Source organism: Parasteatoda tepidariorum, chromosome 1 (genome assembly GCF_982258835.1).
Source record: "Parasteatoda tepidariorum strain Cologne lab strain chromosome 1, Ptep-v5.0, whole genome shotgun sequence".
Taxonomy (NCBI): domain Eukaryota; kingdom Metazoa; phylum Arthropoda; class Arachnida; order Araneae; family Theridiidae; genus Parasteatoda; species Parasteatoda tepidariorum.
The window spans coordinates 48,233,485-48,248,701 of record NC_141755.1 but is presented as its reverse complement, the minus strand read 5'-3'; the positions used below and the strand labels follow the sequence as shown (position 1 = coordinate 48,248,701).

The 15,217-nt window shown below is 28.5% G+C and overlaps 1 protein-coding gene across 1 annotated transcript; it reads right to left on the bottom strand.

Annotated features, from left to right (window-relative positions):
• Positions 1-2,577: 2,577 nt before the first annotated feature.
• On the bottom strand, positions 2,578-12,141 carry LOC107437966 (uncharacterized). The gene is made up of 3 exons (XM_016050118.4): positions 12,006-12,141; positions 7,353-7,445; positions 2,578-3,776 (listed from the first exon to the last, which is right to left on the bottom strand). The coding sequence occupies exons 1-3, from the start codon at positions 12,015-12,017 to the stop codon at positions 2,778-2,780; spliced, it is 1,104 nt and encodes a 367-aa protein (XP_015905604.3). The 5' UTR covers positions 12,018-12,141; the 3' UTR covers positions 2,578-2,777.
• Between the last annotated feature and the right edge of the window lie 3,076 nt (positions 12,142-15,217).

The window sequence follows — 15,217 nt, the reverse complement described above, 5'->3', positions numbered from 1 at the left end:
ATTACTAAATGCAAGAACAAAGAAAGAATTTAGTGAATCTCTGTCTTGCTTGAAAAGGAATTCTTACCCACCTTTCAAGTCTTGTGAGTTTGTTTTCGGCCGTTACCTTTTGGGTAACATTTCCTCTGCAAGAGTAACATCCAAGATTTTTTTTTTTAATCTATAAAGCAGTTTTAATTGGTTATCTTAACCTATTATTGACAACATTTGATTTCTGTTCAATTCTTTTTTTTTTGATAACTTTCCGGTTTCTCGAAATGTCCTCGATTTTTAATTAAAAATAATTGATTTTAAATTTTGATCAAATCATTGCTTGTCACCTTTTAATACATTTTCTTTTATTATACTCTGCATTATAACTCTGCAAAAGTGAACGGAGTTCATAACTTATGCAGTGGTTCTGTCTTGGAAGTTCGATGCATACTTTACCTAGGAAAGCTAAGGCGGTGTATTAATATGGTATTAGTGGACATTTCTTGTTTCAAATGTGTTTTTTTTTAGATATTTTACAGTTTTTAGATCTTTGCTTCACTCTATATCATTTTCTGGTAATGGAATTGGGGAGTATAATAATACATTTGATACCAAAAAGAAGTAGTGTTTTAGTTGTAAAATAAATACCATTTTCTGGTAATGGAATTCATGTAAAGGGGAGTATAATAATGAATTTGGTACCGAAAAAAAATTGTTTTTTTAATTGTAAAAAAGATGATCAAAAAATAAAGTAAAATAAATATCTTTTTCTGGTAATGGAATTGATATAAAAGGGAGTAGAATAATGTATTGGTTTCCGAAAAGAAGTAGTTTTTTCAGTTGTCATTTAAGATAGATGTTTAAAAAATAAAGTAAAATAAATATCTTTTTCTGGTAATGGAATTGATATAAAAGGGATTATAATAATGAATTTGATACCAAAAAGAAGTAGTTTTTTTAGTTGTTATTTAAGATGGATGTTTAAAAAATAAAGTAAAATAAATATCTTTTTCTGGTAATGGAATTGATATAAAGGGGAGTATAATGATGAATTTGATTTAAAAAAAAAGAGGTAGTTTTTTTGTTGTTATTTAAGATAAATGTTTAAAAAATAAAGTAAAATAAATATCATTTTCTGGTAATGGAATTGATATAAAAGGGAGTATAATAATGTATTGGTTTCCGAAAAGAAGTAGTTTTTTTAGTTGTTGTTTAAGATAGATGTTTAAAAAATAAAGCTATCTCTCATAATAATTTGTCATCGATTTTCAAACTTTTTTTCACTATTTTAGATGAAACGCATAATTTAGAACTTGAACGTTTTGTGGCAAACTATCCAATTAGTAATAATTTTAAAAAGAAAGTTATTTCAGAAAATTATTTTGAAGGAAAATAAGTTTAAAAAAAAAAAGCCAAGACTTCAGGAGATCTAATTTTTTTGAAAAGGAAGAAGAACCGCCGTAGAAATTTTTTTAGTTGTTAATAGTTAATGACCTCCCCCACCCCAGGTTGATAACAATTCCTGAATCAGTTCCAAACATCCCCCTTTTTTTTAGAAGGGGGTTATAATTATTGCAATGTTGTTAAACCCTTTGAGTAATATCATTTTATTTATAAGGAAGCTTTATATGAAAGTTTGTTTTATTTATAAACCTAAACTAAATTACGGGGCCGGGATAACGTGGTTGGCAGGGCACTGGACTCGCGTTCGTGATTACTGTAGTTTGAATCTAGCCGGGCAAAGACTTCTCTTGTAGAAAAACTGGTGCATGTTAAAACTGACGAGTCACAAAGTCCTGCATGTTCAAATGACAAATTATATCTCTGGGGGTACTGAATAGGTGAAAGAGCGTTCTCTGGCTCAGGTCAAAATCACGATCTGTGGATGAATGAGTCCGCCCTATAAACGGGTGTGACGTATAGGTTTGGTAGAAGTCAAATTCTTGGCTGTAGATGGCGCCACTGAAAACAAGAAGAATCACATCCCTTGCTTTAAGGGCCTTTGAGAACAACAACAACTAAATGATGGCTTTTTGTTCAGATGCTTAAAAAAACTTGAGGATTAGGAATGTCTTCCAATTTTGTGCTTTTAAAGATGTTGTGGGGAAAGGCCATCAGACAATGCCAACCTTCATCTATCAAAAGGTACCTCATGATTGAATCAAGTTAGCATGTCTTATATACTAGTGAATTGATATTTAATAATCGTAGTGGTAGTTACGCCACAATGTGATTTTAATAATACTTTGTTTAAGTAATTATACAATTTTATTATATCGGCATCTTGGAGTAGAAGGCAATCACTCATTCAATATAATTATTTTTTAAAAAAGGGATAATATCTTATTTGACAGCAATTTTTTGTTTAATTAATTATAATTCCCTGCAATTGTATCAAATTTCATAATTCTTATTTTTAATACAAAATGTAACACTTTTTAATTTCATTCTATTTATTTTACATCAAAATAAATAAAATTGAGAATAACTCATGAGTTATTAGAAAATTTCATTTAATAAAGAATTTTGGGATTGTCTTTAATTATAATTCAAGGAGTACATAATAAATTGGGATAATATTTAAAAGATTATTAGAGATGATTAAAGAAAAACTCAAGTTTTTTATTGATATTTTTTATTGGCAGGTTTCATTAAGGATGCAAAAAATAATACAGTTATCGCAACATACATTCTGAACATAAATTTTTAGACAAGACTTAACAACGCCGACAGCAAATGCATCAACGCAACATAAAATTAATCACTGAGATCTAGGAACCGGAAAAGTTTTAAGAGATTTTTCCTTATTGTTGGAAAATTGTGAATGGTGCATTTGGTTGTTGAACGAATCCAGTGTGGAAACGGAATTGTGGCTGCTGGGCCCCTTCAAATTGTCCTTTTTGTGGACCACTTTGAGATACGACTTGTTGACCTTGATGGGCTAGGAAAAAAACTAAGGGCTGAGAGCCACTTTGAGGAAAATAATGTGGGCCCGATGTTCCTTTGAATTGTTGCTGTGGTTGAGGCGATTGCGCTGGTGTTTGCTGCACGAATGAGCTTCGGAATTGTTGCTGTGGATGCGCAGACGAGCTTTGGTCCAATGGGCTGCGGAATTGTTGCTGAGATTTAGACATCTGTGCTGACGCAAACTGCACAAACGAGCTTTCCGCTGGAGAAGTGTGGGAAAGAGGTGTTGAAGCCGTTTGTTGCACAAAATGAGCTACAGATTGAGGTGCAGATGTTTGCTTATGCTCTTTGTCAGCAAAATGAAATTTTTTCTTTTCCTCTGTTGCACCAAGCGTGAAAAATGCAGAAGAAGCTGTTGGTTTCTTAGTATCAGCAGCTTTCATAGATGATGTATCTTTAGTAATTGCAGTTTCAGCACCCAATCGCTTGAAATCATGGTGTTGCTTCATAACATGGCTCTCTTGTGCCTTATGAACAGTAGCAAATTCCTGCTGCGATCCATGTGCCGTGAAAGATTGCTGCTGAATGCTGCTGGTGGCAGGTGCAACGAAGCTTTTACTGGCTTGCGCAGCACGGTATGTTGATGGTAGAGGATTCGTGTAAAATTGCGCGCTTGCTGGACTTTTGCTTTCAATACCCGGTTCATTAGTCTTGATTTGCGCTCTGTAGCCATTTTCATCAGCAACGTATTCTACAATTCGCTCAATTCCAAAGGCGTCTTTGTACCCGTAACGTCCCTCTATTTTTCCTTTGCCATCACTTGTCTCTGATCTGAACTGAGACGTTCCGTTCTCATCTTTAGTATTGAATTCAAAATTATAAGGTGATGGTGGGCTCTGAAAAATAAAAGTTTAAATTTACAAGACAGTATTTACAGCCATTATATTTCATGTTCGACTCGACAACGCCACTTATATTTCGGCATTCTTTTAAAACTTCTTTTTAAATATTAGCTCCAAAGCTCTGAACTTGAAGGAAAGCTTTTTCAATTAAAGTAGAGAGAGATTGTAGTAGAAGAGAGCGTTCAAGTTGAGACCTTTAGGTTAACATTGAACATTGTGCAAAGATTCCTGATTATAAAATAAAATTAAATTTAAGAAAAAAAAACATGACAAAAACGTAAAATTTAACATTTATGATTAAAATGACGGGATAACTTATGATAATGCTTGTGATATATGAAACCATGCTATTATTGAGAATGTATTAAAATTATAGTTTACTTTGAGATTTTCATGTATAGTTAAATAAAATTTGAACTTACTAAATATAAATATTTCCCATGTTTTCCGATTTTAGTTTACGATATTTTAAACAAGCATAAAACAACGTATAAAAATAAACATGAAACAATTAAGCATTTTTCTAGACATAAACAGCGGTATAAATGTATACCATCCGGAAATGATTTTGTATGCATTTTCACACTCAGGAAACGATAATTTAATTGTTTTTGTTTCTACTCTGTAGCAAAGTGATTACCAGCTTTATATTTTTGTATTTGTTTGTTTTACGTTAATTTTCGGCTCTAAAATTGTGAATTGTTAAAAAATTAGATTTAAGTAGAGACGAGAGAATTCTTTAGCATATCAATAGAATTTTAGTGATACAATCTTTTTTAACATATTATTAAAATGTGTATTAATACTTAGCTATTAGAACTATCACACAATATTTTTTTAATTATTAGAACTAACATTAAACAACTAAGATAGTTAAATACATAATCTCAAGAATATGAACTGGCAAAATATAAAATATTACTTGATAAAAAAAAACTCTTGCCTTCAGAAATATGCAAATGCAAATAAAAATCAATATGCTTCATGAATAATAAGGACGTGGATGAGAAGGGACAAAAGTGTATATATATATATCTTTATATATAAGAAGAGAGTGGAATGATAACACATAGCCAATCACAGAAGACTTCTGCTTAGTAACGCACAAAACAGCCAATCAAAATTGAGAACGCATGTATGAGAAAAGGTAATAATTTTTAATAATGCTGTTGAAAAATACAAAATGCAAACTGACCTCAAATAAAACTCAGAGGACTTCGAATCAAATAAATAAGAAAACTCTACTATTACGTTTATAAAAAGGAAGATTTATTAACTCAAAAACAAAATTATAACATCGCCATTCCAAGAAAAGAAAAAAAAGAAAGAAAAAAAAAATCTCACACTTGTTACGTAAAGCTATAAAAAGCCAGAACGATTATTTATGCAAACGATTATATATGATTATTATGAACTAAACTTTATGCAAACGATTGTTTATGACGTCATTAGATAAAAGTGTCATTAACGCAATATTATCCAGTGTTTATTAATAATTTTGAGTGGCATTGTAAAAAGATAGTTGTTCTAAGGTTTTATAATAAAATGTTTGCTTTGATAGAACGCAGTTGTTTATTTTAGAATTCCAATGTATTTTAATAGCTTTGATATAGAGTTATTGGAAGCACGAATCAACACTCTCCTAAAAAACTATTTACATTCCAAATTATCAAAATATGTTGAACAGAGTTTACTTTAAAATACTTATATCTCTTATAAAAAATGGATCGCCGTGAATATCTTAGGCGATATCAACAGTGGCATAGAGCTGAACATGATTTAGCTGCACAAAAATAACTGGAAAATAATCTTAGTGCTATCAATACGCGACGGCGGAATGTGCGGCGAAGAAATTAAAGTCAAGACGTTTAAATGAAAACGAATACCTTGGTGTACTTACGAATACTTCTGATTGAAACTAAAATATTTTGTCAGTTGACAGTATTGAAGTTAATTGAGCAATTACTTTGGCATACTCCGATGATGTAGATATCATCGCAAGATCTAGGACAGCACTGAGTGAAAAATTTTTGGCACTGGTAAAATCAGCTAGAAAAATTAACTTAAGAGTGAATGTAGAGAAAACAAAATATATGTGTTGTGGCACAAAGGAAACCATCCCTAAATTGTTTAAAATAGATTCTTTTAAATTTGAATCTGTAAAAAATTTTACTTATCTAGGATCAGAAATAAACTATCAAAATGACATCAATCCTGAAATTAGAAAAAGAATAATCGCAGCCAATCGCTGCTTCTATGGTTTAAGATCATTATTGAAATCTCACTTAATAAAAAGAAAGACTAAGATCTTACTTTATAAGGTATTAATCAAGTCAGTTTTGACTTATGCTTCAGAGACATGGACTTTAACAAAAAGGGAAGAAAAGTTATTAGCAACCTTCGAAAGGAAGATCCTACGAATCATCTTTGGCCCTATACTCGATAACAACAACTGGAGGAAAAGATATAATTTTGAAATATATAGGATCTTTGATGGCGATGATATCATTAAATCTATTAAATTAAGTAGAATGATATGGGCCGGTCATGTAGTGAGAATGAGCCCAGAACGAACAGCATTGAGAGTCTCTAATGCAACCCCCTCCAATAAAAGGCCAAGAGGAAGGCCCAAAAAGAGATGGAAGGACTGTGTAGATGAGGATTTTGCCATCCTAAAAGTGAAGAGCTGGAAAACAATTGCTGGGAGAAGGGCAGAATGGGAAAAGCTTCTGAGGAAGGCCCAGGCTCACAAAGGGCTGTCGTGCCAATGCTGATGATGAGCAATTACTTGCAATGGTATTTGTTTTTGAAATATTACTTACAATCAACTTATTAATATTACATGTTTTAATTTGTCTGTAATTCTTGTAAAGTTTTTTTTCATCAGGTTTTAATTATTTTTAGTTTAAAATTTAAATTACTGGGGGGGGGGGAGATACAGCAACATATAGGGAGCGTCTGGCATCCTATAAGATCAACAATGATTTGAGTTAGGCTCTACCAAGTGTGCTTCGGATAAGGAGATTTATCTCCGGCTAATGCCCTATAGTAATGTTGCTTCCTCGCTTTATATAAGTTTATAATATTGTTTGTATTGAAATTGCTTTATATAAGTTTATAATGTTGATAATAAGTTCCGCTGACATTTTACAATCCTATCATATTCTCTCTATGTGATGTTGGTGCAGAAAAATTGTCAGCTAATCTCCAGGAAAACGACTTTAAGTTTGTTCGCGAAGCGAACGAAAATGTAATCGCGCGGCAATTATCGGGGGTTGGCGAGCGATAGTGAGCAGGGGACCTCTTCCTCAATTATATATATATATATATATATATATATATATATATATATATATATATATATATATATATATATATATATATATATATATATATAATTGAGGAAGAGGCAGTATTATATATATATATAAATTGAGGATCTGAAAAATTGAGAAGTGAATAGTCTAAATAACGTACATCTTGGTTTTTATTATTAAAATTATGTTTCTTTTTGCCCAAAAACGTCATTACCATACAATATAGTAATTAATTTTTTCTCCGTGTACTTACTTTATATTCTTCTAAGCTTTGCTTTCCATCTATTCTAAAAGTATCTGGCGCATTACAAAAGCAAACTGCAACCAAAGCTGCAAAAAGTGGAATCTGAAATTAAAAAAAACACAATTTCAGATTTTCAGTAATAGGCAGAATATGAATGACCTTTTATGAACGCTAGTTACAATCATTTATGTGAATATCTGCAAGTTTTATATTTGTTATTAATTTTAACTAGAAAATGAAAAATATTATACATTTACATTAAATTTGTCACATGAATTGTCTGTTTTTAAAGTGTTATAAGAAAAGGTATAATAAGTACTTTTAACACGATAAATAACTATAAAAAATTAGTTTAATTATTTTTTCTTAAACTGAGGTTCATTATTTAAAATGTATGTTTAAGTGCGTGTATAAGCTTCAAAAAGTTTTCGGAAAAAATGTAATTTATTTTCACATTTGGTAGTTTAACAATATTATTGAATTTGTAATAGTATGGAGCTATTTTTCGTTGTAATTTTTCATGCGTGAAATTAAGAAACTTGACTGATTTGAAGATAACTATTAAATATTTACAACAAAAAAGCGATATATTTTATTTAAAAAAAATATGTCATGCCTCCGTGGCTGAAAATAATTCTAAAAGATTTTTAATTATTCATTTATTCGTTCATGAGAAAAAAAGAGAAATAGAATTAATTTTTTCACATGATATGTGTCCTTATAAGTAAATTTAAAACTATTTTAATTTTATGATTATGTTTTATTATCCCGCATAATAACTAATACTTTTTAATTTATATAATTTATCTTATAGTTCTTCCTTTACATTTTATTTTTATTATTTTAATGCTGTCTATCAGTTTTCAATTTAATTCAATAGGAAAATTTATTATAAAGCATATAAAAGAAATTTATGACATAAATCAATGAAAATAATTAAATAGTAGCCCCGTACCGAACATTAAGTCTTGTTCCTGAAAAAAAATTCATTTAGACTTGAAATACATATTTCGGCCTTTAACAAATACTCTAGATTAAAAGAAATTTTAATTATTTTTACCAAGAAAATAAAACATATTTGCTTTATATATATTCACATTAATTGACATTCTATCCTTTTTCATTATTTCGGAACTCCTATAAGCAACTAATTCAACGATTACAACTTGTTTCATTGAGTTTATTCAGTTTATTCTTATTTTTTCAAATGCATCATCTTAAAAATCTTTCTAACAAAAAAAAGCAAAGTTTTATTTTCCATAAAATAATAGGAAGAAGAAAACAGAAATATCTGTTATAAACCTACTTTTATTTACATAATTAAAATAAACTTACCGCTGCAAAAACATTGGTTGGCTTCTATAAATAATTTTAAGTGATTTTATTTCTCCATAGCTAAAATTAAATTTCAAAGGAAGAGTTTGGAAAGAAACGATAATAGGTTATCAATATAAGGATATCATTTTTCTTTGTCTACAAGTGACAATGTTCCAAAAAAGGATGATTTAAACTGGACGTCCTTATTGCGACAATATAACAGATTACAACTAGAGATAACAAGGTTAGTAGCTGGTTAACTCTCCAGATCTATGTAATGGTCTCATTTAACTTTCACTCTCCAACAACTTCTCCAATAAAGCATACTCTTTTGACAGATCGAGAACGGAACTGACAAAACAGTTTTTTTTTCTTTCTTTTTTTAAGTTTTTTATATTTTAATTCTATTATATTGTAACGGTTATGCTTTAAAAAACAGTTTCGACGCTTTTGTCACTTTTTTTTGTTGAATCCATTTTTCTTTAATGTTACTGACGAATAAAAACTTACAATTACATTATTCTTTTTAGTTCTGGTAATTTCTAAGACGTTGGGAAAGAAATGTTGGACGAAACTAAATAAATAAAGAAATTAACTAAAATTAACGAAATTAACGAAATTAAAATTAACTAAATTACCGAAGCTAAATGAATCAAGGAAAGTCTAGAGTAGAAAGAAAGTCTATCTCTGAAAAAGTAATAAAATTATATATACTTATGTTAAGACGCTATCCAAGTAAAATATTAAAAATGGTCACTAGTAAGTATAATAGTTACCAGTATAATATAGAAAGTAGTTATCCTTAAATAAATTATTAAAAATAGTCCTCAGCACATATGATATCTAAAATAGTTACCAATTAGTATAATATAAAAAAGTCACTAATAAACAAACTAATTATCAGTAATTAAAATATAGAGGGTACATTACGAAAACAAGAACGGTCGAAACTACCAGAATATAGTAGAATATATTGCATTTTTGGCTGTATGAGAACACTAAGAAGCTCTACGTCGCACTTTAGTGATGAATTTGGTTACTTTAACAATAAATTATTGTTTTATAATATGTGGCAAATTTGGTGAATGTGGCAAAATTTTGAGTAATTTTATCATGATAACTTAGAACACGTCATAAAAAAAAGCCCACTTAATTGGTTAAATTCACAATACAGTTTTGCATTTTTTACTACATGTCTTGTAAAAAGAGCTATAATTTTGAAAAACAGAAAAATCTGGTAAACCGTTATCGTATGAACGGAAAAATTAACAAATTAACTGTTAAAATACTGTATATCTTGGCTTTATTAACGAGAAGGGTTTTTTTTTTCATCACAAATGTCATTACCATACAGAATGAGAATTTTTCCAGAATTTTTTACCCTGTAACTAATAGCAAGTATAATGTATAATATAATCAAAACAGTATAATTTGAAAAATGTATTTCCATTTTCTGAAGGATAATTTATTTGTAACATAATTTTATCAGGCTGAAGATAAGATGATAATTTTATCATGTTGAATAATCTGTTACATAGTTTCTTAAGTTTTAAAATTCTGAATCTTTTTCAGTTTTGGAAATTTACTATTCACTTTAACAATTTATAAAATTATCATTTAAAATGAGAGCAGACGAGAGCTATCTTTTAAAAAACGTTATTTTTCTTCTTTAAAGAAACTATCTAGTACATTGTACTGTTTTGGGTAAACTAACTGCAAATTTAATGATTGTTTTTATGTCTCTCAAAGTTCCTTATTGCTTATACGGAAAATATTATTATCAGCCAGGTAGTTAAAATTAAAGAATATAATTCCTATTAAAATTCAGATTTTCATTTATTTAATACGATATTAACATGAATGTAATGAACAAGGGGTCTTTTTCGCTTAAACGAAACATAAAATATTGGGAAAAAGGTCATTAAATTTTAATGTACTGTGTGATTAAAATATTCTTCTTTAAGAATACTAAAAAAAAATCTCATTTCTTAAAGTCGTTATTAATCGTTAAAGTTCATTAATTGATAGATTGAGAAACACAATAAGAAGGGAGGGGTAATTGTTCTTCTCGCGGAAGTACTAAAGTGTGTCAAAAATAAAAGGGGATAAATGTTTGGTTTTTATTTTATTTAATTATAGAATTTAAATATTAAATTAATCTATATAGTTTAAGAGACAGTTGAGAAATAAGGTTCGGAGTGCTATTTTAGTGATTCGAGATTGTTAGTTTAATTTCTTGTCCATATATGTTGACGAAACTCTGTCAGAAGGCCTGGTATACATTGAACCATATTATTGTGCAAATTTCCTGCACCCTTAATAATTACTTATATGAATCAATGTAAATTTGAATTATAGAAAGTTAAATGTGCACATGGAGAAAAAAATTCTGATAAAATTATTGTACTATATGGTAATAACATTTCTGGTTTAAAAAAATAATTTCAGATATTATGTTTCTAACCATTATGTTTAAATAATAATTAGATAATAGATGCTTAAAAAATAATAATAAATAATTCTTATTATTATGTTAAAAATACTAATCATAATAATGAAATATAAAATCAAAATATACGGTATTAAAACCATTCATTTGCTAATTTTTTTGTTCATTGTTCATATGGTAACGGTTTACCGGAAATTTTCGTTCTCAACATTATGGCTCTTCATACCACACATTTAATAAAAAATATAATAATTCACATTTAGTAACCTTGAAAGCAAATTCAACCTAATAAATGTTTTTATGTCATGCTCTAAGGCATCATGACAAGATTACCAAATTTTACCCCATTTACAGAATTTTATCCCTTCTTATAAAAATATATTTTACTATTACTTTCACGAAACTCAAGTTATTTGGGGTTCCTAAATGAGCGGAAACATAGTAAATTTTATAATATTTTGCTAGTTTTGATCATTGTTTCTCAGTGCTTAACTCTTTAGTTTTTAATTTTAAAAAAATTAAATTTTTTGAAATTTTTTGAAGTAACCTAATTGCCTCACTCATTCTTGATGTAATTTCCAAAACAATATAACTTTCAAATTGTATTTAAATTAATACTAAGCTCTAAAGCATCTCAGCTCTAAAAATATATATTATGTGTCTATGATAGTTAACTAAACACGCTATTATTAATCTGCTTTACAAAGTAAGAGCATCAAATCATTATTAATACGAAGAAAAAAACTAAATACCTATTAACTCACACAAATTTAAATTTTTTATGCATTTAAATATGTGTTACAAAAATTTAGCTTATAAAAGTTTCATATATCTAATAAAGCATTTAATACTTCTTGAGTTTTCTAAAGGAAAACTAGAAAGAGAAAATAACTCACTCTAAAAACCATGTCAAGCTCAAAATAAGGAACTAGTGTACCGTCTTATCTTCCTTGCCTGATGCCTGGTTCAACAGGTTATGATATTTTTTTACCAAAAGACCATCGTTTTATATACCTTTTAAAAAAGTAAAATATCATCAAAAAATTGTTTTGCAACATCCAGATCATTTCAATGCAGGATGCCCCCTCGGAAAAATCGCCGTCTATTTTATTTGGCAGTGCCCTACGGCGTGAAATAAAGAAAGGATGGTATAAGAATGTAAGAGGCTATCTTCACACTCTCGATGAGCAATTTTTTTGTTTCGTTTTACCGGCAATGTCAGATTCTAAAAGGGTCAATGCCAAATATCATCCAAAAAGATGAAACCAAGAACTATAAAAATGAGATCAATTACAAGGGCGCGTCTGTAGAAAGTGGTAGAAATTTTTTATTGGGTTTCACAAGTCTCTTAGTTGATTTTCTTTGTTTCCAGTCATGTATTGAGAAGAAAAAATTTCAATGAATTATCCTAATGTGGAGCAATTTTATTGACAGGTATTAATTGTTTCGATTAGTGTTCTTTGATGACCCTCAGTTTATGTGCTGCAAAGAATGTGGCGAGAATAGGAATTGGAGTTGAACTGAATATGGGATTTACACATTTAAAAACTTACTTTAGAGTAAATTTTGGTTTTATAGATGCATAATTGCAAGTAATTTTTGCACATAGTATTTGTAAATTGTTACATTTTTCTTTCAATTCAGTTCGAAAAAAATAATATCAAAAATTATTTTTTTTGTTGCTTTTATTTACTTTTATTGAATTTTACTGTTTTTTTTTTAAATTTTTCTTAGAAAAACCATCTAAATTTAAAAATAAATAATAATATTTCAACAACTTATACTTAAAATAATTATTTTAAATTTCATAAATATTTAAAGTAATGAAGATTCATGAAAGCTTATCTGTAATTAAGGGTAATTTAAATTCATTTTAAAATAATTAATAATTAGACACTAAGACAATGGACTATTTAGCAATAGATAAATAGTCCATTGAATCTAATTAAGAATTCTTAATTAAGAAAAGTATTTTAAAATTAAGACACTAATAGTTACATCAAATTTCAAATATATATATATATATATATATATTAATAAGACAATAGTTACATTAAATTTTAAGTGTCACAATATAATAAATTAGAGCCAATGTAAAAAGGAACTTTTTCCAACACTAATTCATAAACTTCATTTACCTCAAACAGTAAAATGACATTCTTTTTTTCAAATATTTTCTATGAATCGTTTGACCGATAGAAAAAAAATTATAAAATACTGTTTGGTGAAAAAATTCTGGAGCGTCATTCGGTTTATTTTGTAAGCAATAAATAAATAACATTGTTTTTTTAATATACCATGCACAAAGTCATCAATATAATTCAATTTAGGTCATTTCAGTAATGCTTGTTTATTATTGCTTCGAAATTTCTTAATGCGCTAACAATAAATAATTTTTGTCATGCAGGAGTTTTTTTCTGCCAAATAAATAACTTACACATATAATTAAATAAAAACAATAGTTTTTGCATTGTGTTTTTGCCAAACACCTTCGAAATAGTGTTTATTCTAGAACCCACCCTTCCTCAAACGTAATGCTTCCTAAGAGATGCTTTGTTTAAAAAATATTCAATTTAGTTTCGTATTTGTTTATACTATTTCTTCCTGAAAATAAATAAACACAAAGATTTTGTCCACATCCTTTTTTTCTTCTAAATTGAATTTCGCAAGTAACAAAGAATTGATTATCGAAGTTTTTACACCTGTGCAAGTTCATGAATAACCCTGACCTAAAATAAAAAAAGTTTTTAAAAACCAATGGTTAATTTTGATAGATTTCTGAAAGTTGATTTCATGAAAGCTTATAAAAAATTCTATTACGTACTATTGTTTTTTATAAATTGAAACATTTTCATTTTTGTTGCGCCCGCTATCCATTGTGTTATAATCTTCGAGAGAAATAAACAAGTATTTCGTGCCATAAGTTTTCATAACTGAAACTGAAAACTAGCAGTTTTTAAACTAGATTGTAAAAGCAAATTTAAAAAAACTAAGTTTAAAGAAGTTCCTTATATGCACAGAGAAAAAAAATTTCTGTTAAAATTATCAAACTTGTATGGTAATGACATTTTTGGTAAAAAAAAAAAACCGTAATTCTGGTAATTAAAACAAATGATTGGGTATTTAAACGATTTATTTGGTAATTTTTCCGTTCCTATGGTAATAGTTAACCGGAAAATCTGGTTTTCCAAATTACAGTTCAGATTACCACACAATTCATAAAATAATAAAGCTGTATGTATATATTTATAAAATTATAAATTATTTAACTGAATAAATGGTTTTTTTGCCATGCTCTAAGGTATCATGACAAAATTACTAAAGTTTATTTTCAAAATTACTGCCAAACAGCATGGTAATAAAACCATATTTTAATGTTAATTTTACTTAAGTGCTTCGATAAAAATTACTGTGTTTTTAGCATTCCCATTGAGCCTGAAACACGGTAAACTTTATTATATTTTGGTAGTTTTGACAATGCTTTTTACTCAGTGAAAAGATTATAGTTTAGAGCGACTCTTATTTTTTAATATCCTGCAATACAAATCACCACTATTCATCATTGAATATCTAAATTTATAGTTGCGTTCATGTAAGTTGGCTATTTTATTTAATTCGAGACAAAATTTGATCCGAACTTTAAGGCAGAAATTGAATTATTCATTCTTTTAATTTGTGATTAATTTTTATTTCTCTACATTCTCTTAAGAATTGGATCAAGAATAAACAATAATATCAATTTTTTTAATGTATTATTTTTCAAAAGTGCTACAACTTTAATAAGCTGGTTAGATTAAAGCATGTTTGTACTCAGGCTGCCCTTAGGAAAATTTGCCATAGGTTTGCCATAAAAAAATGCCATAGGATATTCCTATGGGGTTTTGCCTATGGCAAAAATTTTGCCATACACTTTTGCCATATACGTATGGCAGAATTTTGCCATACATGTATGGCAAATTTTTGCCATAGGCAAAACCCCATAGGAATATTCTATGGCATTTTTTTGAATGGCAAAATTTTGCCATAGGCAAAACCCCATAGGAATATCCTATGGCATTTTTTTGTATGGCAAAGTTTTGCCATAAGTGCATGGCAAAATTTTGCCATA

What these genes read in the sequence shown, in the direction of transcription:
- LOC107437966 (XM_016050118.4), bottom strand. An exon ending in AAAGCTTAGAAGAATATAAA is followed by an intron (nt 3,777 to 7,352) that starts GTAAGTACACGG and finishes TTTATTTTTCAG; the next exon opens with AGCCCACCATCACCTTATAA.